The sequence below is a fragment of the Labrus bergylta genome, chromosome 18, assembly GCF_963930695.1.
Source record: "Labrus bergylta chromosome 18, fLabBer1.1, whole genome shotgun sequence".
Classification (NCBI taxonomy): domain Eukaryota; kingdom Metazoa; phylum Chordata; class Actinopteri; order Labriformes; family Labridae; genus Labrus; species Labrus bergylta.
In genome coordinates, this window is record NC_089212.1 from 22,359,926 (window position 1) to 22,385,232 (window position 25,307).

The 25,307-nt window shown below is 41.0% G+C and overlaps 2 protein-coding genes across 5 annotated transcripts in view; both read left to right on the forward strand.

The window, feature by feature from the left end:
- Positions 1-11,891, forward strand: part of rps6ka1 (ribosomal protein S6 kinase a, polypeptide 1) — a 50,715-nt gene extending 38,824 nt beyond the window's left edge. For all 4 annotated transcript variants that reach the window (XM_020642681.3, XM_020642682.3, XM_020642683.3 and 1 more), the window contains 20 exons: positions 901-1,017; positions 1,128-1,209; positions 2,090-2,170; positions 2,349-2,428; positions 2,557-2,663; positions 3,832-3,869; positions 4,592-4,734; positions 4,857-4,927; positions 5,067-5,155; positions 5,242-5,306; positions 5,415-5,517; positions 6,247-6,377; positions 6,677-6,802; positions 7,386-7,475; positions 7,589-7,747; positions 8,155-8,316; positions 8,441-8,517; positions 8,614-8,731; positions 9,043-9,180; positions 9,968-11,891. In XM_020642681.3, the coding sequence (XP_020498337.1) occupies positions 901-1,017; positions 1,128-1,209; positions 2,090-2,170; positions 2,349-2,428; positions 2,557-2,663; positions 3,832-3,869; positions 4,592-4,734; positions 4,857-4,927; positions 5,067-5,155; positions 5,242-5,306; positions 5,415-5,517; positions 6,247-6,377; positions 6,677-6,802; positions 7,386-7,475; positions 7,589-7,747; positions 8,155-8,316; positions 8,441-8,517; positions 8,614-8,731; positions 9,043-9,180; positions 9,968-10,090 (2,100 nt within the window). In that variant the 3' untranslated portion in view covers positions 10,091-11,891. The remainder of the gene's footprint in view (positions 1-900; positions 1,018-1,127; positions 1,210-2,089; positions 2,171-2,348; positions 2,429-2,556; positions 2,664-3,831; positions 3,870-4,591; positions 4,735-4,856; positions 4,928-5,066; positions 5,156-5,241; positions 5,307-5,414; positions 5,518-6,246; positions 6,378-6,676; positions 6,803-7,385; positions 7,476-7,588; positions 7,748-8,154; positions 8,317-8,440; positions 8,518-8,613; positions 8,732-9,042; positions 9,181-9,967) is intronic.
- Positions 11,892-17,986: 6,095 nt separating this feature from the next.
- Positions 17,987-24,442, forward strand: LOC136183251 (TMF-regulated nuclear protein 1-like). Its single transcript, XM_065966160.1, has one exon. It carries the CDS (start codon positions 18,518-18,520, stop codon positions 19,136-19,138), a length of 621 nt encoding a protein of 206 aa, XP_065822232.1. The 5' UTR covers positions 17,987-18,517; the 3' UTR covers positions 19,139-24,442.
- The last annotated feature ends 865 nt before the right edge of the window (positions 24,443-25,307 follow it).

Sequence of the window (25,307 nt, forward strand, 5' to 3'; positions counted from 1 at the left end):
ATAATAATGAAGCTGAGCAGGTCTTACACATGTACATAAATTACATGTTTTGTCTATTATTTCTCTCATATGGTTATGCCGTGCATTGCAGCAGATATCTGCAGAGTACACATTCAGGGATTAACTTTGAAACAGAGCAGTTGTCCTACTTTAATGGAAAATTTAAAAATATGACTTTTTAAGAAGTTGTTAGCCTCCTGGGTGTTTCCCTCACCAACCGCTCTGTAAAATGTGTAATTTTCCCTGCAGGTAACTTGTGTAGCGCTGTGCTTCGTTCTTGGCGTGGGGCATGAAGCTCAGGGGATTAAGAGTACAGAGAAGTGAAAAAACGGCCTCTAAAAACAGAATTGTTGTTGTTGATTCTTTCTTGTCGATGCTTTTTTTTTTTTTTCTCTCTCTCGCTGTTCTCTTTGGGTGCTTTCAGTTGGTGTTGACACAAGGTCAGCACAAGTGTTCATGTGGTGGAGTTGTCAGCTGTGCCTGTGCTCCACCCTGTAAAGAAACCCAGAGACGCTCTTTGCAGTCACTTGTGGTTACAAAGCTTCTGTCGTAAAAACACAAAGTTGAACCAATGGACACTTTGTGTGAAGTGACAGCTTTCTGTTTGCTTGTAATGTGGCAGTTCAACAATCACTGACAAGCAGCGGAGTGTGCAAAAACTCATCCTTACACACACAAACATAAATCTCACTTCTTGCTGTGCTTCATCTCTCAAGTGTTTTATTTTGATATTCACAGCAAGAGAAACTCAAAAACTATTATACGCAGCAAAAAAACTTTTCTAACCTTCACATATTCCTTACACACACACACACCAAGGATCTCATTGTTTTTAGGCATTTGTTCCGCGATAACTGACTGGTTTATTATACTGTCCTCCTTTTGTTTGTCACTATTCAGGACGATGGAGAAATCAAGGAGATCAACATCACACATGTGGTCAAGGAAGGCTCGGAGAAGGCTGATGCATCTCAGTTTGAACTGCTCAAAGTTTTGGGACAGGGATCATTCGGCAAGGTATCACACACACACACACAGACACACACACACTCATAACTGCTGTTTCACTCTTGATCACCCTTTAAGACTTTCCTGTCCCTGATCGTGGTTTTGTCCTGACCCTGTAGGTGTTCTTGGTGCGAAAGGTGACCGCCCCTGATGCCAACCAGCTCTACGCCATGAAGGTCCTCAAGAAGGCCACACTCAAAGGTACATTGGCACTGTGATGGACTGGAATGGTGGCACAGTGGGATGGTACTAAATGTGGTCAGAAAGAGTTTCTATGACAGACAAAACCCTCCCTTGATTGAACCACAGAGTGCAGGTCAGATGCTGAGCAGCTGATCTTACAGTGCCAGGAGCAGATGAAATGACAAATGCTTCCTCATCAGTGAAGGAATTAGGAAGTACTTTATGTTGATTCAGTGTTGCAATGATTAGTAGACAGTCTGAAAAGTTATCTGCAACAACCTTGACAACAAACCATCGCTGCTTCTCAAACAAAAAGACAGACTTTTTCATGCAGAAACAATTACTTTCAAGTGGCAGGTACCCTCAGTTTCATATAAGAGGGTGTATGCTTTCCTGTAACTAAGTAACCACATAGAGTACAGTGGATGTGTGTTAGCCCACCCCAGCTTGCAGGCTTTTTTCTTCTTTTTTTTTTTTTAATCTTTGAGCACAAACAATTTAATTCGCTTGGCAAACGTCAGAAAATCTGGTTCCCCCAAATGGGAATAGAATAGAATAGAATAGAATAGAATAGAATTACTTTATTGATACCAAACTGGGAAATTGTGGCCGTTATCCAACACACAATATACATAAGTTAAAGTGCATGAGTGTAGACATGTTATCAGCAGAGACTATTCAATATAACGGGGAAGTTGTTGGTTCAAAGAGAGCAGATGTACAGGCTTTTATTTGGCTTTCTGTTTTTGTTTGCATAAGGAGTAAGCATGCTGCTCTGTCTGTATACTAATGGATACAATGTATTCACCATACAGCTCTGCAAAATGATGTTTTAAAGTTAACTCCTCCATAGCTGCTTGAACACCAGTATATCACTGTATACCTTTTTTTTGTGCAGTGAGAGACCGTGTGAGAACCAAGATGGAGAGAGACATCCTGGCAGACGTCAACCACCCGTTTGTTGTCAAACTGCACTATGGTGAGCAAGCATGGCGCTCTATGCAGCTTCAGAATTTGATTATTATCTTTGCGGATCAACGGGTTTCCTCTGAAGTGTGTAATTCATTTAAACTCCGGAAATGTTTGTTTTAGTTACTGGTGCTTTTCTCAATTTTACCGCAGATTCTGATCTGATTTACTTGTGTGTTTATTTGCAGCATTCCAGACCGAAGGGAAGCTGTACTTGATCCTGGATTTTCTCCGAGGAGGAGATCTCTTCACCAGACTCTCCAAAGAGGTCAGAGGGATTTCTAGATTTAACTACTTTAAACACTACTGTTTTTAATCATTTCCATCTGAATTCTCTTGGGCTTTTTAAGAAATATATTTTGTCATTGTTTCATTCTCTAATCTCGTCCCGCTCAGGTGATGTTCACTGAGGAGGATGTAAAGTTTTATCTGGCAGAGCTGGCACTTGGACTGGACCACCTCCACAGCCTGGGCATCATTTACAGGGACCTCAAACCTGAAAAGTAAGAGCAAGAAAACATTCTCAACACACAGAAACATTGTTGAACAAATACATATTTGATTTAACATAATACTTGGGTCCAAAAGCAGGTTGACATAATGTTGATCTTTCCTTTTAGCAAGCTGATTAAAATTTCTTGCAATTAGTAAGACAGTTCATTAAACTTAGCACAGGTTTATAACTGTAAAGCCAAATCTTCAGAGAATGAATCAATAACTGGAATTATGCATATACATGTTCTTTCTTCTTGTATAGAAAAGCTGCTATCCTTACTTCAGTGCTCACTAAAGAGCCTTTTATTTAATAATCTTAAAAACTTTGCATTGCCCAAATAGTACAAACATTGATTATTACTCAATATAAATGACTAGCAGGGTACCACATGCACAGCCAACCTACTTTCTCAGGTGCCAGTCAGTAGAAAGAACATACAATGAAAAAATAAATCGATGATCTGTGGCAGACTGAAAATTACTGTCAGCTTCCTGCTGGGGGAATCTGAGGAAGCTGCAGGCGAAATGCGTTGTTCGCTCACAATAAAGTGACAGTCAAGTAATTTTCAGTGTGCCACGGGTTATTTTAATTGATTATTCCTTCTATTTTTAGGATTAAAAACAACCTTTTATCTAATCTGAATAATTATTCTACTGTTTTGCACTTTACTTAAAGGTACTGTACTCTGTGGGATTTGCACTTTAAACATTCTAAATTATCTTTCCTCCGCATACTTTTGTTTATTTCCCTCAGGCAGAAAAATCTGTATGAATGCAAACCTGCCTAATTAAACATTTTCAAATCCTTTTAATGCTTTGAGCCCTGCATTTTTTTTATATTAGCTTGTGGGCTCCGTCTCTACAAGAATTGGTTTATCGCTACTTTTTGTTTTACAGTGTGCCATAAGTGTTTATTATGAATTCCTCAACCCCCTACATAAATCTGGCACACAAACCCACAAATTAGAAAATCTCTACACAGTGCTGCTAGTGAGCAAAAGCCTATAGGGTACGGTAAGTTTAAAATGTCACTTTTATATTGCTGGAGATAAACCAGGCTAAAAAAAGGGCAAGAGGAGGTAGTTAGAGTCTGTAGTGGGACCTCAGTGTGCAGAGTGTGATGTCTTGATGATTAAAATGTTTGCACCTTTTAAGACATGTGAAATTCTTTTCCAGCATTCTCCTGGATGAAGAGGGTCATATCAAACTTACAGGTGAGTCTCCAGCTCCCGTCTTCTACCCAATCTTCTGCTGTATTTGCAATAAGTCCACAGAAGCACACAAGAACGAACATCCTCTTTACAAAGATGATTATTAATGATCGGTCCTCACAAGTACATATAGACAAACACACACACACACACACACACACACACACACACACACACACACACACACACACACACTCTCCTCCCCTCTACTTTAACCTGAAAGAACGTCCTCTTAACAATCTGTTTATCAAAGATCGGTCCTCACAAGTACATATAGACAAACACACACACGCACACTTTCCTCACCTCTACTTTGACCTTCATTACTCACCGTGTTGAAGAAGCCTTATCTCTCTGACTCCAGATATCTGCATACACGCCCGTGCATGTTCTAAAAGTTAATTATTGCACTTCATCTTTTTTGTCAATCTCTATAATCACCACAATATATTTACCCGCCGGGCCTTGTCGCCACCGACTCAAAGGTGACTGCAAGAGATTACAGAGAGGCATTATTACAAGTCACACTGATGAAGCACTAAAGCAATTAATGTCGACACAGATTAGGCCCTGCTGCTACTTTAAGAGTGAAAACGACCTTACAAACACTTGAAAGAACGGGTGAAAGAAGATGCATAAATAATCCATAACAGCAGATGGTGACGCATGTAACGAGTGTCCCGCTGTGTTCATGTTCTGACTGACTCCTGTGGTGTGCTCTCCAGATTTTGGCTTGTGTAAAGAAGCCATCGATCATGAGAAGAAAGCGTATTCCTTCTGCGGTACTGTGGAGTACATGGCACCCGAGGTGGTGAACAGACAGGGACACACCCACAGCGCCGACTGGTGGTCATTTGGAGTGCTGATGGTAAAGCTGAGAAAATGTTGTTTGTTTCTTTTAAGCAAACACTCAAGCAATTATTTGATTAAATATACAGAGGTATTTGATACATGCACGTACACATCACAGTTATTTTATTTGTCTTCCAGTTTGAGATGTTGACCGGGTCACTGCCGTTTCAAGGGAAGGACCGCAAAGAAACTATGAGCCTGATTCTGAAGTGAGTAATCTTTTATATTAAGATGTTAAAATAATTAAACACAGAAGGCCATTGTCACATACTTTTGTTACTTCCAAAATCATCTCTTGAGATTAGATGAAAATGATTCAAGCTGTTCTTCTGTCTGTCCCGTCTGCAGGGCGCGGCTGGGCATGCCTCAGTTCCTGAGTACGGAGGCTCAGTCTCTGCTCAGGGCCTTGTTTAAGAGGAACCCTTCCAACAGACTGGGTCAGTATCAACTCAGAAACCCTGATATTTACAAATGGCAACATAAACTCTTTGTCTCTAACTGCCAACTGTTGATTTTCTCTTAGCATCTGGCGCCGATGGTGCAGAGGAGATCAAAAGACACGGTTTCTTCTCCACCATAGACTGGAATGTGAGTGTCAATCATTCAAAGATATTTTCATTGATGATTAAAAAAAAAAAATTGCGAGTAAAACCTTGCTACATGCTGCAATGAAAAATCTTCTTTTACTCTTTTCAGAAACTCTTCAGGCGAGAGATTAAACCTCCATTCAGACCAGCGGTGGCACGTCCGGATGACACCTTCTATTTTGACTCTGAGTTCACCTCCCGCACCCCTAAAGGTGAGAGATCCTGTTTAATGTTCCCCTGGGTCTGTTCTGTCAGTTTAATCCATGTCTGTGTCCTCCCTGACAGCAGTCAAGGTTAATATATAAATCCTCTTTCAGCTAAAAAAAAACCAAATCAATACAGTATGTTATATGTATAGAAGAGACACAGGTGTGATGACAGCATCATAAGCATTAATTTTATAACAGAGGTGCTTGAGTTTGACTGATAAATCGTCCGGCCGATAATAATAACCGCCGATATTTGTTTATCCAGCGACTACTTGTAATGTCGGCTAATTTTATCCCAGATATGCGCCGATATTACTGGATTTATTCACCAGTCAAGAAGCATTTCATTTGAGCATCATTGTATTACACTAGCAGCTTTTCACCAGCAGAGGGCGCCATATGGATTACAACAAGCATTATCACCCTCCAGAGTGTCAAGCAGTGATTCACGTTCATGCACAGTTACTTTCCAGTTGAGTGACCATCTTGTCTTCGTTATATAGCTTTTCCAGAAGTGTTTTATAACTTAATTTGAGGGATCAGCACAATAAATGTATCTATCTCCATCTCTCTCTTCAGATCAAACATAGATCTAAGAAAGATATCGGCCGATATATCAGTTTCTAATTTTTTCTCTCCCTAATATCGTTTTTTTTTGATAAACATTGATAAAGACAAATTCAAATTGACTTCCAAGGCGCATAATAACCAACTTTCCTTATTATCTCTCAGACTCCCCTGGAGTTCCCCCAAGTGCAGGAGCTCACCAGCTCTTCAGAGGCTTCAGCTTTATTGCGTCGACTCTGTTGGAGGAGGAAGGTTCAGCGGAGCCAGTCAAACCCCCACCACACCCGGTGGTTCAGGTAAGATTAAGTAGATGATTCAGTTTTTTTTTTTTGACTAGATGCAATTGAAAACATTAATTTTAGTCTTATATTGTGAGTGATTTCCTTTAAGACAGCTTATATGTATTTAAGGATAGCATACTGTATGTATAGTTACTACAGCTGTGTTCACAATGTGTAAGAGAGAGAGGCACAGAAGTGTTTCTAAAAATAGATTAAAGTCTAAACCCCACTATCATCCGTCTTCCTCATTAGTACTGTCAGTTTTTCACCCCCTCCCCTAACCTCTCCTCTCCTTCGTAACTCTTCTTCTGCAGCAATTACACGGGAAGAACCTGCTGTTCAGCGACGGCTATGTACTGAAGGAAGACATCGGCATGGGCTCCTTCTCTGTCTGTAAACGATGTGTCCACAAAGCCACCAACACAGAATACGCCGTCAAGGTATGATGAACACACTAACAGGGCGCCAAGTCTCTAGCTACACTATTCTCCCCTGTCGCCCCCTGGTGGTGGAACAAAATACCATACTCCATTCGAGTCCCTTTGCACCTTAAAAAAAAAAAAATCTTAAGTCCCTGCTCTTTCATGGCCACCTATGCACTTAATGATTTTGATGAAGATGATGATATTGATGACATTTAGGATAGTTTTGATTCTGATTAGAAGTCAAAAGAAAAGCTGTTGATGTTGTTGTTGATGACGATATATTAACTTAATTTTAAAAAATGCTCTTCCTCTGTGCACTAGCTGTCAGCACCTGTGTGTCCGACAGACTTAAAGCTGTTCGTTTTGCACTTACTGATGTTGTTTCCTCCTCTTTAGATCCTCACTTGTGTTTTACTTGCACTTCTAAATTAATTGTACATCTCACTGGAGGGAAAATTACAAACTGTTAAAAAGGCAAACTTTATGAACGAGTGATCCCTTCTAGTTTATCAAATTCAAAGATACAAAATGTGAATTTAAAACGTGTGAATCTCTTAAAATATTAACTTTTTGTCAACGTTGTCTTTGCGTTTGACAGATGATTGATAAAACCAGCACAGACCCGTCTGAGGAGATCGAGATTCTGCTCCGATATGGACAGCACCCCAACATCATCACCCTGAAGGATGTAAGTAAACTCTCTTACTCTTACTGTGCATCCCACTCTGTTATTTAGGATTACTGCGAGGTGTTCTGAAGTCCACAGCTGTAGTTTTGACTGTGTTTGTGTTTCTGTGTCAGGTGTACGACAACAATAAGCAGGTGTTCCTGGTGACGGAGCTGATGCGTGGAGGAGAGCTGCTGGATCGGATCCTCAAGCAGAAGTCCTTCTCGGAGAGAGAGGCCAGCGCCGTGCTTCACACCATCACCAAGACAGTGGATTACCTGCACGCACAGGGGGTGAGCACACTGTGTAGTACAGTTTAAAGCCTGTTTGTGGACTTCAGGTTTTATTTCATTGATTTCTAATCAGAGGATTTAGATTACCAAATTTGCATCTTTTCAGTTATGGGTAATTGAACAATTTCGTCATGAAATTTACCGTTTATAAAAATGCATTTTATGTTACAACTTATGAATCACAGAAACATTTTTCACTGCATAGTTCCTGGCTCGATGTGATTTGTTGTTTTATCACTCAAAGTCTAGTGTGGACAGAAGAATCTAAACTAAATGCATGTTTAAAATGTTTCACTATTTAAATCAGGACAAACACAATCTGTCAAGCCTCACTTATTGTATTCATCAGAACGTAGCTTTGTGTTGCTTCATCCCTCCTCCTTTTTACCTTCCCCGTCGTCCTCCAGGTGGTGCACAGAGACCTGAAGCCCAGTAACATCCTCTACGTCGACGATTCAGGGAACCCCGATTCCATCCGGATCTGTGACTTTGGCTTCGCTAAGCAATTGCGTGCCAACAACGGCCTGCTGATGACCCCGTGCTACACCGCTAACTTTGTAGCCCCTGAGGTGAGCAGAAGGATTTACAGAAGCTGTTCAGAAATGGATTAAAAGTTGCATCACTCAGATGGAACTGGATTAATGGGCAACGTTAAATTGAGACATTAAAGTAAATTGTGTGTCTTTATTGCAGGTGTTGAAGCGTCAGGGTTATGATGAAGGATGCGACATCTGGAGTCTGGGAGTCCTGCTGTACACCATGCTGGCCGGGTGAATACCAACACTTCAACCATTTACTTGAACAGTTAAGTCCTTCCCACTGCCCTGGAGGTCCACTCTCTTATCTGTCTCCTTTACTTCCTACAGTTTCACCCCATTCGCCAACGGACCTGAGGACACCCCCAAGGAGATCCTGAACAGGATAGGCAACGGTCACTTCAGTCTGACTGGAGGAAGCTGGGACCCTGTGTCTGATTCTGCCAAGGTAGAGGCTCAAATCTGAAGGACATCTTTAAAAACCTTGATGGTGATGCTGCTTTCAGCTGTTACGCTCCGAGACTGTGGAACAACCTGAGAGGACCCGAGAATATTGAGATTTTTAAACGCAGTCTTAAAACTCATTCATTCAGTCTGGCTTTTATATAGTGCTTTATATCAATTCAAATCTTAACATTATTGTTTTGTCTTTTTTTTTATTCTACTACAATTTTAAATATTCTTCTCCTATGTATTAATTTTAATATCTTATTGCTTTTATGTGTCATATTTTATTTTTGCTTCTTTTGCTTCTTCTAGGACCTCGTGTCCAAGATGCTTCATGTGGACCCCCATCAGAGACTGACAGCTCAGCAGGTCCTCAAACATCCCTGGATCGTCCAGAGGGACAAACTACCCAACAACCAGCTCCCACACCATGACCCCAAAGTGGTCAAGGTAACACAGAGTTCTCTTCAAATATATCACCAGGATTGCTGATTTTAAAGTCTTTATATGTGATTTTTCACACTTAAATGTAGAAATCAAGTATATCCTCTGAAAATAACTGTGTGAGTCATGACTGTCTACAATGGGTGTAACACCCGAGTCCCACTGTCTGTGATGTTTTCAGAGTTTTCAGAGTCCTATCTTCACTTTGTTTACATCGCCAGGACGGCCGTCTGACTCCTCCCCTCACGTATAAAAGTTGTTTAATTGAGGGACTAGAGAAAAGAAGAATAACATACTGTACTCACTGCTTAACTGTGTTTCTAGATCACGCTCATTTCAGGTAAATTTACATGCAGTGTGAAGACACGAGCATAATAAAGATCGCTAGCATTAGCATGCTAACACAACAATGCAGCGCAAGTTGTTTTGGTTTCATGCTGGTGCTCAAGGGCGACATCTGCTGGATCAAAAAATCGCATATAAAGCCTTTAAGTAGGGCTTCGAGGCACTTTAATATGTATTAACTTCAATTCATACAGAAGCCTGATCAGATATTTATGTTCCTATTAGACACAATTACACAGTGCTTGATTTTTAGGATTAAAGGTGCTAAGATAATGTTTTTTGACCAGTAGTAGGGGTCCAGTTTTTTCATCCTTGGCCAATCAAATCCCTCACCTGTATTTTTGAAAGTAAGTTCTCTTTGGTTTTAATCCCCACTTTTCTGTGTGTGTGTGTGTGTGTGTGTGTGTGTGTGTGTGTGTGTGTGTGTGTGGTGTGTTTGTGTGTTCAGGGTGCGATGGCAGCCACCTACTCCGCTCTGAAAAACTCCCAACCGCCTCCAGAACTCAAGCCCATCGAGAGCTCCTTCCTGGCCCAGCGGCGCGTCAAGAAGCTCCCCTCCACCTCCCTGTAGAGACTCTTTGAAAAAAAAAAAAAAAAAACACACACAGCCAATCAGCTCATTGGAGACTGGCCAAAACTGCACCCCCCTTGGCTCCAACCACGCAGTCAGCTTGCATCGGGGACCTCGGCGTCCACGCACCTCTAACCAGCCAAGGAACACCGACTGTGGTCCTGCCCCCATCTGGTGACATCACTCCCGCTCTCGCTACTGTATCATCCTCCCTTTTGTCGGGCTGCTGTGAGCCAATTTTCCTGCTGTGAGGAAAATCATGAAAATAGATGGAGGGGCTATAAGGGCAAAATAAGAAGGGTGCAGGTTTTTGGCAGATGTATAAGTGGTGTGAGTGTGTGTGTGTGTGTGTGTGTGTGTGAGTGTGAGTGCGATGGTGCATGACCTGCCTCGGGGAGTCGATGCAGCCATGTTTTTCCGATTGTGACAATGACAGTTTTCTCTCCTCATCACTGCTGTAATCGGTTGTCATTCGGCTTTGCTGCACGCCTGTTCGTCTGCCTGTTCTGTTGTGTTTTCTGTCTTCTTTTTGTAAAGTTGACGAGCTTTATATTACCGGTTGTGCTGCCAAATCAAACTGTGCCGACAGCACGGAACCAGACTACTGTCCAACTGCTGTTAAATGTTTTTCTTGAAAGAGCATAATGAATATGAAAACATTTCTACCATAAAATGCCTCTTTTGGCTTCGGTACAGCCAGAACAAGTGGATTCTGGGAAATGTCAATGCTGATGTTTTTGTTAATGTCAATCTACGCTTGTTTTTGTTTTACAGAGAGAGTGTGAGTATGTTTGGTGTGTGCGCTAGTTGCATGACTTGCAGTGTGTGTGTGCGTGCGTGTATGTGTGTGTAGTGTCTTGCTGGATGCTGCAGGGTCATGTGCATGGTCCGGTGATGTGATGATGTCATGTGGCTTCCTCGTTTCTCTCCCCTCTCTTCTCTGCTTGGTCGATATGCTGGCAACCATTTTGAGATGTCTCTTATTTTTTATTACTACAAAAATTAGTAACATAGGTGGCTTTCTGTGAAAGAAAACTTGCCCCAAAAGGAACAATGTGGCATGTTTGAAAAAAAAAAAAAAAAAAAAATCTATATTTGCTCTGTTTTGTTTTTTCTTCCCACTGTGTTTCTTTGATGATGCCTATTGAATGCCGTTTCCTATGTTGGCTGCTTTGGTTGTTGACTCTTTTTCTTTTTTTTTGTCCAAAGAAAGTGGTGAATAAAAGTAGTGAAAGATACGCTGAGCACATCACCGTCTGTGAACTCAATGCCCCCACAGGTCTTTCCTTCTGCTTTAAGAATAAAGGCTCACTTTTTTTGTATTAGATCACTCTGAAACTGCCTCCCTCCACCGTTTAAAAAATAAAAACCTGTGAAATCCTTCAGATCCGCCCTCAGCTTGGAGTTTTGTGTTAACTCTTCCATCCATGAGATCTGACTTTCCTTTGACAGGCCTCATAGGGTAGGCCTTGCTTTCAGTTCAGTGCCTGGGCCTACAGGTGAGGTTTAAACGTCACGTATGTAAAACATGAGAAATAAAAAAAGAGCCTGTACACGTGGGGAAGGAGAGACCTGTGTGGCCTCATGTTAAATGAACCAGCTTGTCTTACCTCAAAAGGGATCAAAGTGATATTATCAATTATTGTTTGGTGGCAACGCTCCCTCCTTTCACTAGATTTATGGTAAGATGTTATTGTATGATAAAGATGAAGATTTTTATATCTTACAATATTAAAAAAATGCAGTTGCTATGAAAAGCTGTCTCTTGTTTTTGTTTTAGTAAAGCTTTGAATGGGCACGACGACGTTGTGTTGCATTTTATTTCAGATTCACCATCAAAATGTTCTGTTTGATTATCTAAGATGTTTTATAAACAAGATTTTGAAGTAAATTTGTATCTATAGCCTTGCAGAAACGTAGGTGCCCTGGACTCAATGCTAATATCAGAATGCTAACATGGTGGAAATGATCATGCAAGCATGCTGATGTTTAGCAGGTGAATGTTTGAACCTAGTTTTAGCATGTTAGCATGCAAATATTAGCTTTCAGTCTAGTTGAGGCGAATATAAAGTTGATATATTATTTTTTTTCAACAAAGACAACTATAAGTTAGGATAAGTTAATTTCTTTGTATTAGAAAAGTCAGGAGATACATCAGTTTGTACACGAGTGCCTGAATTATAATTCATACAATCTATCCAACAGACTCAGAGTGCATCAGAAATCTTTTGCAACAAGTAGTTTGAGCAGTGCCACTTTTTACTGTAATTCAGTTTTAGATTCTCGCTGGGAAAAAGTTGATGGATATCCTCCTGCATCCAGCAAAGTGCTATAATACCAGGGGAGAATAGTTGAATCAATGTTTTTCCCCTGTTGTACCTGTTGTCTACCTGTCAGCTCATGCCTTTAAAGCATCCAGTGGTTCCACATCTGGTCACTAGAGGGCGATAAAGGGTAGCTTTTGTTTTTTATATACTCTACAATATGTCCTGGTCCTCTTACTGTAGTTGAATGCTTCTCTGAGTAAGCACCGAGTAACTCCTGAGTCTTCTTCACTCTTTATTTTAATGTTTTGTTACAGGTGAAGTAAGTCACCTATTAAAAAAAGAAAAAAAACGTATTTATATAACAGCTTTAGATAACTAATGCACAATCTGGGCCAAGTTTAATGTAAATAGATTGATATAAACAAGAGGACAGTATTGTCTTACAAATACAATTTCTGCATGTTAATGGATCTCTGCCTCCAGCCTACATTTCAGAAGATTCTGCTTTTCAGTATCAAATTTGACCCCACACTTCTACCTGCTGTTACCTTCCTCTGTATGCAAATCAGCACTCTACAGAACAGTCACACCGTAGCTGGTGCTCCTGCTCCATATTAGCTAATGGTTTCTGTCACTTTCTGTCAAATTTCTTTTTAAAAAGTTCCCAAAAAATTCAATTGAAAATGTCCCAAATTTCACTTGAAATTTCCTAAAATTTCACTTGAAATTTCCAATTTAAAAGTTCTGACAAACATCTACTATAGTATACTGTTCATATTTTGGATGGTTTTTGATGAAAATTTATTAGGAAAATTCCTGAAAATTCCAAATTTGCAATGAAACTTTTAGATTAAAAATTCAAACTAAAATTTCTGTTGTTTCATAACATATTTTAGACTAAAATATCCTGTACATTTCAGATTCAAATTTCGTAGAGAAATTAAGGATGGAAATTCATACTAAAATACTACTAATTCTTCTAAAAATGTCCACACATTCATGTTTACCAACTCCTTGTTGGGCCGTTGAGCTCAGTACCTTGACATCACAGTATCAGTAGTTCACAGTGTTATGAATGATTTTGTGTCCCACACACACACACACACACACTTTCAAACTGTCTCACTCAGCCTGCAGCAGCAGAACATTATTGATTTCAGAACAGCAGTATACCAGCAGCATCATCACCATCGACTGTCTCTGGTCGCTAAAGAGAGGAAAGCTTTGCATTATTTTCTACTCACTTGACTGCAGCTGAGAATGAGTTTTCTTAAGCGTGATGGGATTGTGTATGGATGTATGTAAGGAGAATCTCCTTTTCTGACCTGAGCTGTAAAAGAGATTCTGAAACTGAATATTTTAAAGCTTTCTATATTCCTGTGTTTGTTTTGCTCTGATGTGAGTTATAGTAGTAATGTGCAGTTTATAGCTTCCCCTGTGGTTCTGTAAATCTGCACATGCACGCAACAACAGACCCTGATTGACACTCAATGTCAGTCTTCCTTTCTCAGCAGCATGTCTTCAAGCTAATCAATCATCGTCATGGTAATAAAATGCTCTCCCATAAAACATTGCATGCATACACAGTGCAAGCTAAACGTTGAAAAATTCATGCTGGGGGGGAAATGATGCTATGTGCCTGTCATCCAGTTAGAGATGCATGTGTGATATCTGACATGGTAGATGTAATATATATGATAATAGCTGCTCAAGCTAGTTAGAGTTCACAACACTGATCAAAAGCACTGCTGCTAGAGTCCCTGAAGGCATCTCGTAGTTCTTGTTGCTTAGTCAGTAACAAAGAGAAAGACATATGGAGTGTGACACATAACAGTTATTTAGTGTAGCCATTAAACTTCCCTCCCTCCCCTGAAGACTCTTATAGTCTGGCCTGTAATCTAAAAAAAAGAATTAAATCTTGAACTACTTCCTTACTTCATCGATCCGTTAAGAGCAACAATATCATTATTTTTGAAACTTTTTTGAATTTAAGTTAAGAATTTACTTTCTTTCAGCTCAGTTTTTGGTCTCTACCAACTACAGAGAACATTTTGGGGATTATTTAGAAGATAGTTTCCCCATTTTGAGCAGAGAAAAAGTACTTTACAGCAGAAAACTTTTAGCTTTATAAGCTACAATCGGGTACCTAAATACATTGTTGTCAAATCACTTACTTAAATGTATTGTAGTCAGACAACTCAAATTTGTGTTTGTTTAAAATATTTGTTGCAGCAGCAGATCATAATTTGTGTCCTCGCAGTTTAATTTTACATGCAGTAATTAAGGGAGTGATGGGATGATATCTTAAAACCCCCCAGTCTGAGCCTAAAGGTGGATGCTGGGGTTCTGGCTATGAAAGAACAGAGGGAGAGACCAGAAATCTTGCAGCATGAAACGACCGCTAATTGGAAGGAGGTGTTGTCAGGTGATTGTGGATAACGACACGTGTGAAGTGTGAAATCAGTGCAGCTTGAGTTGACTGTCTGAACAAGCTTCATGTTTGGAACACTGACAGTCTTTGCAGAGTCTAAAACATGCACTGTCATCCTCATATCAGCCAGATGGAGAGTTCAAAGAGTAAGACTGTTTTATTCTTACAATCGATTGTTTGGCCTTTAAATTAAAGAATGAATTTTCAAATAACAAATCTGAATTTAGTTTGTGTCATTTGACTATAGACCAGCTTGTTAGTGACATTCACGTTCTCTGTGACTCCAAATAATCACCTGTATTCGGACTCTCATTAGAATCTTTTCTTCTTCTTCTTTGGTAAGAGACAAAATCCACCAGTGTTTCTTCTTCGGCTCAGACGACGTGAGCTCCAGCTGTTTGTCCACCTTCACCTCTGCAGGTAAGTTTTGATTCACTGAAAACAAACCTGATGATGTAATCATTACAACTACTGCCAATCTGCTACTAACACACACACACACACACACACCCCAATGCAGTGTTGAAAACAAATATCTGAGTGAAGGACAAAGTAGGAATTTGGAGCTCACTATTCGAGGTAAAGGCACACAGATGCTTTCACTCCTCCACACACACACACACACACACACACACACACACACACACAGATTAGAGTAATCTGGAACAGTGACTGGGGTTAGAGAGACTGAGAGCAAACTTTAATCCCATTTTTAGCGATACAAAGAGAGGAGAGAAAAAATAGCATTACATATGCTCGGATGATACAGATCGTTATATTTTTAAAGGATAAAACACTTGAATTAATGTATCATACTCAACTAAAAAGTCAAATAATAACTGTTCTTGTGTGTTTTGGTGTTTTCTTCTTTGTGATTTTATAAACAATGTGTCCAAAGAGTTAAACATGTGATTGACTTTGTCGTAAGAGAACAGATTTTCTTTTTGGTAAAACGCCTGTCTTTATTTGCACTGAAGCCAAATGCTACTCAAGACGTTTGCCAGTGATGCTGTCAATCTGTGTGTGCAGCTCTGCAGGCAGCACGGGGGGATTAGTCGAGAGCGAGGGGGTTTTTAACAGCGGGATGTTGTGCAATCACTTGAATCTTCCAAAAATGGGCATAGTGTTGAAAAAAAAATCCACTGAAGCATCCTTTCTGATCCCCTCAAATCTTCATAGAACAAAAGCTTCCATGTTTCTGTTTCACAAGTGTTAAGACCTAGGGGGCAACATGCCAACTTCCTTAGACTTCAATTTATAACCTTATTCAAAAGACAGTGGATCTACTAAAGATTGTTGAGAGAATATTTTTCCATTGTTAAAAACCTCTTTTCCAAGGGAGACCTAGCCAAGACAGCCAGCAGCAAAAAACACAAAGTTACAGACAGAGACACAAGGAGAAATTTACATTAAAAAGAGAGCCAATCTGGGAGTCAGAAGTTTAAGCAGTCGAGCTCAAAACATTCACATCCTGTAGAATCTGCTTCCAAGTCTCTCATTTTAGATTTAAAAACATTTAAAGAAAACCAGCTCTTTGAGTTTCAAGTCATTCTGCAACAGATTCCAGGATGAGGGTGCAGAATACCCACAAAAGCCCTTTTCTCAATTTCTGTTTGAGTGTTTGGGTGTCCATATAATTTGTGCATCTCTTGAAGTTGTTCTCAACTTTCCATTGTTCATTGTTTATAAAAAACATGTGATAAAAGCTTCTTCATGAGTTTTGTGTAATGTCTGAACTGTTCTTTAAACCCGCTTACATGCTTCAATAACTTGTTCCATTGTCCACTGAATCATCCAAGTTGTCTTCTTTATTATTCTTACCCTGTTTGCAGATGACTGAACACTGTTTTCTTACATTTTTAAAAAGCTGTATAAAGACTTATCTAGCATATTTAGAGGTTTCTGTCGTTCATTTCTCCTATCGGCACATGCAGGCCAACTTTTCCTTTAGCTACCGTCTTTCTCTTCCGTTCTCTCTCTTCTTCTCCCCAGAGATCAGGAGGCCGGTAAAGCTGAAAGCAGGGCGAGAACAGTCTGTGCTGCTGCTGCTAATGCAAAGCCAATCCCCAGTTAAAAGCAAAGGGCTAAGTGAACAATCAAATATGCATGCACATGGACACTCGCATGCACGCTCACACACCTCTGACCTGCTAAAAGCTTTTTTTAGTTTTGAGTCACTCCCGCTCAGTTATTAAAACATCACTTGGTACAGCAAGCATGAGCCTGTGTCTGTAGGTTATGAGAGATCATATCCTGTGTCTTACTTCATACATCAGTTCTCCCACACTGCTGCAGGACCAGTCGATATTTGTCTAGACAGAATGGGTAGACTTATCTGCTAATGGAGGGGAAATAAAAGATGCGGGGGGAAGTGGAAAAATCAAGTTATGATATCAGGATGTTGAAGCTACTCAGTCAAGTCAACCTCCATCGCACTCTAAAACATGAGTTCAGTTTTTCATGATGTGAAGTGCAGCTGTAAAGATAGAGTGGCACCTCTTCCCCTTCATTAGGTCATAAAACAGGTCGAGGATTAACATTTCAGGTATTAATATTAAGGATTAAACGCAACACAGCAGACTCCAGGCACAGAGATTTTTCTTCTTTTAAACTGCATAAATAGAACATTAAATTTGGGAACAAGAGCAGTATCTATTATATTAAATTGAAATATGGATTTACACGCACAGGACAGGATGACACAGAAGCACACAGAGGATTACACATGGCAGTATTTGCAGCTGGATGTTCTTGTTTTTTTTAAAAGCTTTTTTTTAAATCTCAGTAACACATTAAAATGATTTTGTGGGTTCTGCAAGAGAGAGAAGCACGAACTTGACTTAGCTTATCAAATGTTCCAAATCAATTTTCCATTAAATCTGCAACAAACTGCAACTACCAGGAACACTGCATGCTTTCAAAAATATGTCTACACAGTAAGAGCTGTTTTTTGTTACCAGAGAGATTCTAATTGTGCATGTGTGCTGTTTATTTCTCTGTCTTTGTCTGTGTGCAGTGTGACTGAAAGAGGAAGATATCGTTTTTCGGGTGAAGGCTGTGAGCTGTCAAATAGGTCAGAAGAGGGAGGGTGTGTGTGTGTGTGTGTGGGGGGTGGGGGACGAGTACCGGGAAAGGCTGACAATGCCGAACAGCAAGGTGATAAAGGGGAGAGAGAGGAATCAGAGCATCACCCCTCCCTCCTGCTTGTGCCATCTGATGCAGAGACGGCGTTGCTAGGGGCAACCATTTGAGCAAGAGAGAGAGAGAAAAAAAAGGGGGACAGAAGAAGAACATTTCGGGACCAGCTGGTGCGAGGAGAGAAAACCTGCTACTTGTGCATTAACCTGCCTCACTCTGCCCCAGCCCTGACTGACTGAGCTCCAGATGACGACGATGGAACGAGGAAAAAAAAAAAAACAGTCAAGCAGAGGACACGACATCCTGCCAGCATCAGCAGCAAACGATGCAGGCTGCCCAATCATCAGCTGACGTGCAGCCAATGAGCTGCCAGGAGGCTCCTCCCCAGCACAACCACTCAGATGCAGAGACTAGCACTCGCCCCGGTGAAAAAAAATCTCTTATTAATGAATGGAGCAGCTCGCAGGCTGGATCACTGCACGTCTCCGCGCTCTCCTCTTCTGCTGCTCTCTGCTCCAACTCACTCAGGACCAAAACATCAACATTGACTACAAATAAATCAGCAACTGAAGAAGAGTTAAGGAAGCAGCCATGAAGCGACGACAAAGAAATAGAGACTTGCATGATGAGGACATGGCTGCAGCGATTAAAAACAAGGATCCCCATCCTGAAATCCAACCACCGGACTCACCTTCTCCATCATCTTCTTCTCCTCCTCTTCCTCCTTTAGCCATGCCACCTTCCACGTCCGCCTCCGCTCTCCTGGCGCTGGCCTCCCCAGCCACCCGGCGCTCCATTTCCATGGGAGACTTCAGGAGGGTGACAGGGGCTCTGTTAGCGGGCTCCGATCCGCCTTCCACCTCGGCCACGGCCCCCTCCTCCAAGCTGGTCACCCCGAGCTCCAGCATGGAGTTCGAGGCGGCCCGCCGGCGCCTCCTGGAGGTGGAGGAGCGTCAACGCGTCATCAGGGAGATGGAGCGGCGGCTCGAGGAGCTCAGGGAGGTGTTCGTGCGCTCAGAGGAGGAGGTGGTGGTTCACGGGGAGCTGGTGTCGCGGATTACCACCGCCGCCCAGCAGGGGGAGCTGTACGTGGCGGAGAACGGACAGCGTCTGAAGAAAGGCCTCAAGTTTAAGAAGCATCGACCCACCATCGTGTTCTCCTCCATGCTGGGACTCCGCACGTGCCTCCCCTGGCCTGTGAAGCTCAAATAGGACAAAGAACTCTTTTTAACCTTTGCTAAAGAAGTACGCTTTGAATTAACTGGAAGATAGACTTCCATTCTTAAGCTATCACCACACAGCTGCTCTAAAGTTTCCACCTGTCTGCTCTTGTATCCTGAGGCTGGTCCTCCAGGTCTTTAGAGTGCCTACAATTATCACAAATGCTAGTAAGGAGCTTCCTGTTCTGTGCATTTCTGAGGAAATTCTTGCTAGAGAATCAATCAATTAAGCTAGTAACCAGTGCAATGTGTACAGGATGTCATTATGTCTTCATTACCTTCAGAGCTACTTTTGCTGCTTACAGTTTGATGTTGGACTTGCACGGAAGAGAATGTTTGTCGATACAGAATCGGTTGGTGCTCTGATGAGTCATTTTTCAGGTGATGTGGGAGTAGAGGCTGCACACCTTCTAACTTACACAGCAAATGATCAAAAAAAAGCTAACGAGGATTATGTAATGCAAAAACTTCCAAGAAGGAGATGTGTAGGTGTAAAAAAAAAAAGAAAAGAAAAGAGACAATGAGGCAGAGAATAGTGAAGGGCAGCAAGAGAATCAGAGGTGAGGCTATGATGGGGATTGCTGCACTGTTACATAAAACCCACGAGTGCAGTAAGAGCAGCGGCGCATGAAAAAAGAAAAAGAGAGAACACGCAAAGTGTGGTAACAAGATGGCATATGCAGAATACGTGCCTTGGCTTCTGTGTGTCAACAAGTCCTTGTTTTTGGCAGTATAACCTAGATAAAAGCAAAGGAGGATGGAGATGAGTCGTACTGGGGTGATTCCCACCTGTGGCCTCTTTTAAATCCAGTCACCTAGCAACCACTCATCTCTCATCCATCCTAAATCCACTTGCACTAAAACACAGAATGTATTTATCAGAGCACTGTAACCACGACACAACTGGACGGCTGTAACCCAGAAGGATTCGGGATGCTGATTTAGTGGCTGCATTCTTTAAAATTGAAGTGATGACAGAATATGAATAGTATTGTTACAAGGTGCTTATTTATTAGATGATTAGAGGATGCACTTTGGCTTAGCAGTGCATGCGTTCACTAAGAAAATCTAAGGAAAGCCATCACTGTTTGTTGAATGTGTTTGCTGTTATGAAGACAAGATGATAAGACATAGGTAGCATTAGTCCAATCAGCACATAAAGAATGTTATAGGCAATAGTTAGGTAATATGTCTTTATTAAGCGATTGTATTTTGAAGCCTAAACAGTACGTTTTGGGTCATGTTGATAGATTGATTAGAAACTATGTTATATGCAGACGACGACCTGATTTCTATATTTCAAAATCAGGTCATTCCTTGGCCCAATTGTTCCTCCTTTGTCTCCTCTCTTTAGATTAGCGACGACTAAGTATCTCCTATGCCCTATCTGTCTACTACACCAATCCCTTTGCTTTCGGCTGCATGTGTGCTCGTAGAAAGCACAGCCAATACACCAGGGATGTCTATTTTTGGGCGCTGGAAGGTTATGGCAGAGAGGCAGGCATTCAATCTTGGCACTGCGTTTGTTTGTAAAAAAACAAAAGCGTGCATGGAGATGGTGGTTTTTCTGTCAAAGTGTGCTACTCTCTAAAAAGAATGAGAGGATTTTTTTCTGCAGATGAAGGATCCCTGACGCTGCTTTGTTTTTGCTCTCCAGTCATTAATGATCAAGCTAAAGAACAAAGAGAGGCACGAGGTTTGACTGTATCCTTTCTCGGGTTTCCAGAAAATCCTCATCCATCCTTTAAATATTCAAAATGTAATTGCACCCTTGCAATGATCGGCATGATTGGGGTCTGCCGATGCATCATTGGAGAAGCATTAAAACTGATCTTTAACTCTGTCAAGTCAAGGGTGGCAGGAAAGGGCAGGTTGCATGTTGTCGGGAATCCTGCAGGCAGAGTTAAAGGAACAACATGATGCACGAGGGAAAAGATGTATGTTGATGCAAATCAAATAGAAAGAAAACACAGGTTAGCTTTGGTTGTTTTCTATTCTTACCATAAGGGCTACAATGAACGGTTTGTCAAAGATTCATGGGAGCACATTTCGAAAAGGGCACTCCAACGATTATTGCACATGGTGGTGGGTTTAGTTGTCATAGAAACAACCAATGACACAGTGAAAAAATGTTTGTAATGTTCTCTGTGGAGTCCTCAGGAGGTAGAATTTGAAAAATATAATCAAATGAAGGTTTATTCTAAGATGATATCCAGGTGTATTGTGGGAAATGTAGGATGTAGAATTTCTGGAGCTTGACATTTGGTCGATGTGGTTCAGTGGTAGAGTCTTTGTCTCTTGACTGGAAGGTCGGGGATTCGATCCCCAACTCCTGCGGCCACATGTCCAATGTGTCCTTGGGCAAGATATTTGACCCCAAGTTGCCCCTTGCTGCTTCGCCAGGCGGCGAGTGAATGTGTGTGAATGGGATTATAAAACTGACAAACACTTTAAAGCAGCCTCTGCCATCAGCGTGTGAATGTGTAGGTGTGACCTGCGTTGTAAAAAGTGCTTTGAGCAGTCAGAAGAGTTAAAAAAAAAAAAGCGCTTTTCATGCTCGGGTCCATTTACAAATCCAGCACCATGCTGCTGCTGCTCTTTATGGGTTCTCTAACTTCATGAGACAAAATATCTCGAGTGACCCTTTAAGCTACAAAGACGCTACAGATCAAATCCTCAGCTTTCAGATATGTGATCGCCATGATGACCTTATCATTGAATGTTCACTTTCACTGCATTCCACATGGTCAAGGGGAATACTGCTTGCCATCTCTGTGCTCATCTATACCAAACAATATTCAGCTAAGCTAGATAAGCTAACAGAACGCTTGAGCAGAATGAAAGGGTCTTGTAGGCCTTAAACATGTATACATGGTCTTGTGTACATAGCTGGAGTTAAACTGTAAATACAGCTGGCTAATATATCGCTTCATTCATATGCCTTATGCAGAAGTTTGTGCATTGGCAGCGCTAATAAAGCTGGTGATCATGCTAAAGAAAAGAAAGCGATGGTAAACAGGAAAGCTCCAGACCATCACTGACCTCATCCAGAAACATCATTATCTGGGAGGAAGAAGAAACTCACGCACTGTTGTGGGACTGCACCTTTTTGTGTTTTTCTATGAATGAAAAAAAAGTTTTCGACTACTTTTCCCAAAGATCTCTGGGCCCACTTGCAGAATGAATGTAATGTTGATTTTTTTTTTAACTCAAGTGTTTCGTTCTCCCATTTAAAAAACTATTTATAGAGTGCATATATGTTTTTTGTGAACCTGTGGTTGGAATACGATTTTCCTGTTTTCTGATTATTCTTAGCCCAAATAAATGTTTGGAGATCTTGAAAACGACATGTTTAAAAAAAAAAGCTTTTACAGCCCTTTAAACATCGGGCCGAGCACGGGTCTAAAAAAACACTTTCCTCATCCTGTTTTGATATGTCGTGTTTACTTATGTGTTTGCTTTTGTTTTCCTTGATCCAGGTGACTTTGACCAATAACTGAAAGTATGATGGTGTTTATTAAGAGCTGTATATTCTACTTTATTATGCGTGTTTAGTCACACTTTATTTTGAAAATGGTAAACAGAATGCTTTGGGATCAATTTGCTTTAAGATTTTAACCTAACACGAAACAGCTATTTGCATTTAATGACATGACTTGATTGAGATTTATTTTTGGGCTTTCTGCCTTCATTTGATAGGACAGTGGACGGAGTAAGAAATGGGAGAGAGAGTGGGGAATGAAATGTGGGAAACCTTGCTTGAACCAGGGAAGGACTATAGCCTCCTAACTGGGGCACAACCTAACCGCTAGGCCATCTGTGCCCCAATTTTAACAATTTATGAGAGATTAAAGGGGACATATTATGAAAAATCCACTTTGTCAGTGTTTTTGAACATATATTTGGGTAACCTGAGTGTCTACCGATCAATAAAATGTAAAATAAACCCATCCAGTCCTTTGTTTGTAGTCTGCATAAGTCTTACAAAACAGAGAAAAATGCTCTGTTTCAAATTTGCTCTCCTTGTGACATCACAGTGGGATTCTGGTAAAAAAAATAAATCCACTCCCCTGGTATCTCCACCCATGGACTCCACCTGCAGCCTAGAGTAAAACTTTTGCGCAGGTCCGCCATTTTTATCCTCGATAGTGAAGGAGTGATATCTACTCAGGGGGGGCTCATTGCATTTAAAGAGACACACACACCAAAACGGAGCGTTCTGAGAGAGCTGGTTTATACAGGGTCACAAACGTCCTCTGGTGCTTGATTCATGTTATACTTTGACCAAAGCACAGCACAGATGTTTCATTTAGAACACAGGGGGCTGTCTGAAAAGGTGGAAAAATGGGTATAATATGTCCTCTTTAATGGTTTACAGACCTAAAGAAAATACAATTGACCCTCAATTTGTGGTTTAAAGAAACAGCTGTACTTAAAGTAAGTTGTCCCCAAAGCTCTCTGTTGTACCTGCACTGCTTTTCAAATAACTTTTTGCTTTTTGATGCACATTTAAAGAATGAATGTTCTGCTATCTGTAATGCTTCAATTTGCCACCACTTATCTCAGTTTCTGGACACTATGCCATTAACTTGAGCAAAGAGCTACAATGTATACGATGAGTTCATTTGAAGCATTATCAGGTTTTGTAAAAAAAAAAAAAGGCTGAATTATTAGAATAAAGACAGACAGAAATGTTGAAAAGAATCCTGTTTCTTTCCTTGTTTGTCGCTCACAGTAGAGAGAAACTCCTAAACAGGCTGCAGCCTCTCTGGGATTCTGCTAACATGAGTGTTCCAGGTGGGATCTCTAAATATTGCATCCTTTTGGCCGTTGCGTGGGAGCTCTTGGAAGTTAACGGGGTCACTTTGCGTCAGCAGCGCAGCATCCAGTGCCAGATCAGCAAGAAAACTTCGACGTAACAAGAAGCCGAAAAAGACTAAATACAGGCATATAGAGTCGCTGTGTTGTCCGTCAGAGCCTCATCTCAACTGATTATTCCGTTTAATGGATGTTAGGTAACCTTGAGTTCGGATGAAAAGGGCACGATTACTGGAAATATATCCCATTTCCAAGTGCTCATTATAGCAGGCGAGGATTTTATAAAGTTCCATTAAGCTGCTGCTGTTGCTGCTGCTGCTGCTGCTCACTTAATGAAAGGCATTACCCGTATGGATGGATTACAGACATCGAGGGTATTAGAAAGTTAGAACATCCTCTATTATGTTTTATTTTCAGAGATTACACACATGCATAACAACTTGAACTGCTTATACAATAAAAAAATATTAATGATTGACCCAAGAATTATTCTCTTCCACTCAGGAACTGTATGAATCCAGAGATTAATTCTGGTTTTATGCATATCATGGATTACTAGTTTTACATTACATGTTATACCCTGTGTGTGTATGAATGAACATAGAAGGAATTCAATTACTGAATAAATAGATTTCAAATACAGTGTATTAGAATTCCATTAAAACGACTTGTTGTACGCATTAGTTCACACTCAGCTGGCAGAGCGGGCCCCATCAGGCGTTATTCTCCTGGCTGAGAGTGAGATGGCCGGTTATATAAGTGGCAGGTTGGAATTTCATCATCCTGGCCTTGAGACAACTAGAATCGGGGGCCGTGTCGCGTCCACATGCAGGCAAAAAATGAGGCTGGAGGAACGGAGAGCTGCAGGGAAGACTGCCAGGAAGGATGGATTGAGAGATTTGGCTTTAGGAAGGCGTCAAGGGGAGGAGGGGAGGAGGAGGAGGAGGAGGAGGAGGAGGGAGGAAATAAAGAAGGCCAAAAATTGTCAGCAGGAGATAATGCAATTTAAAAATGTATGAACATGCGGTACACAGGGCGCAATGTAAGCCATTTGGAACGCAGAGCATCCTTTATGAACCTGGAGATGTGCCACGGAGGATGATGCAACTTTTTTAATGCTTTGCTCACACTCACATTATTTGTAATTTAATAGAAATACTGTGACTTTTACTGTAAAGGCCTAAAGAGCTTATTTTTGATCTTACAGAGGAGCTATGCTTTGATTTTAATGCACTACAGTATCCACTTAAAATAAAAACTTTGGATTATAATTGAGGGCACTCACTTTTTTTAAACTCAGTGACTGGTGAGAGAGGCAGCTCACTGCAGTCAGAGGTGTGTTT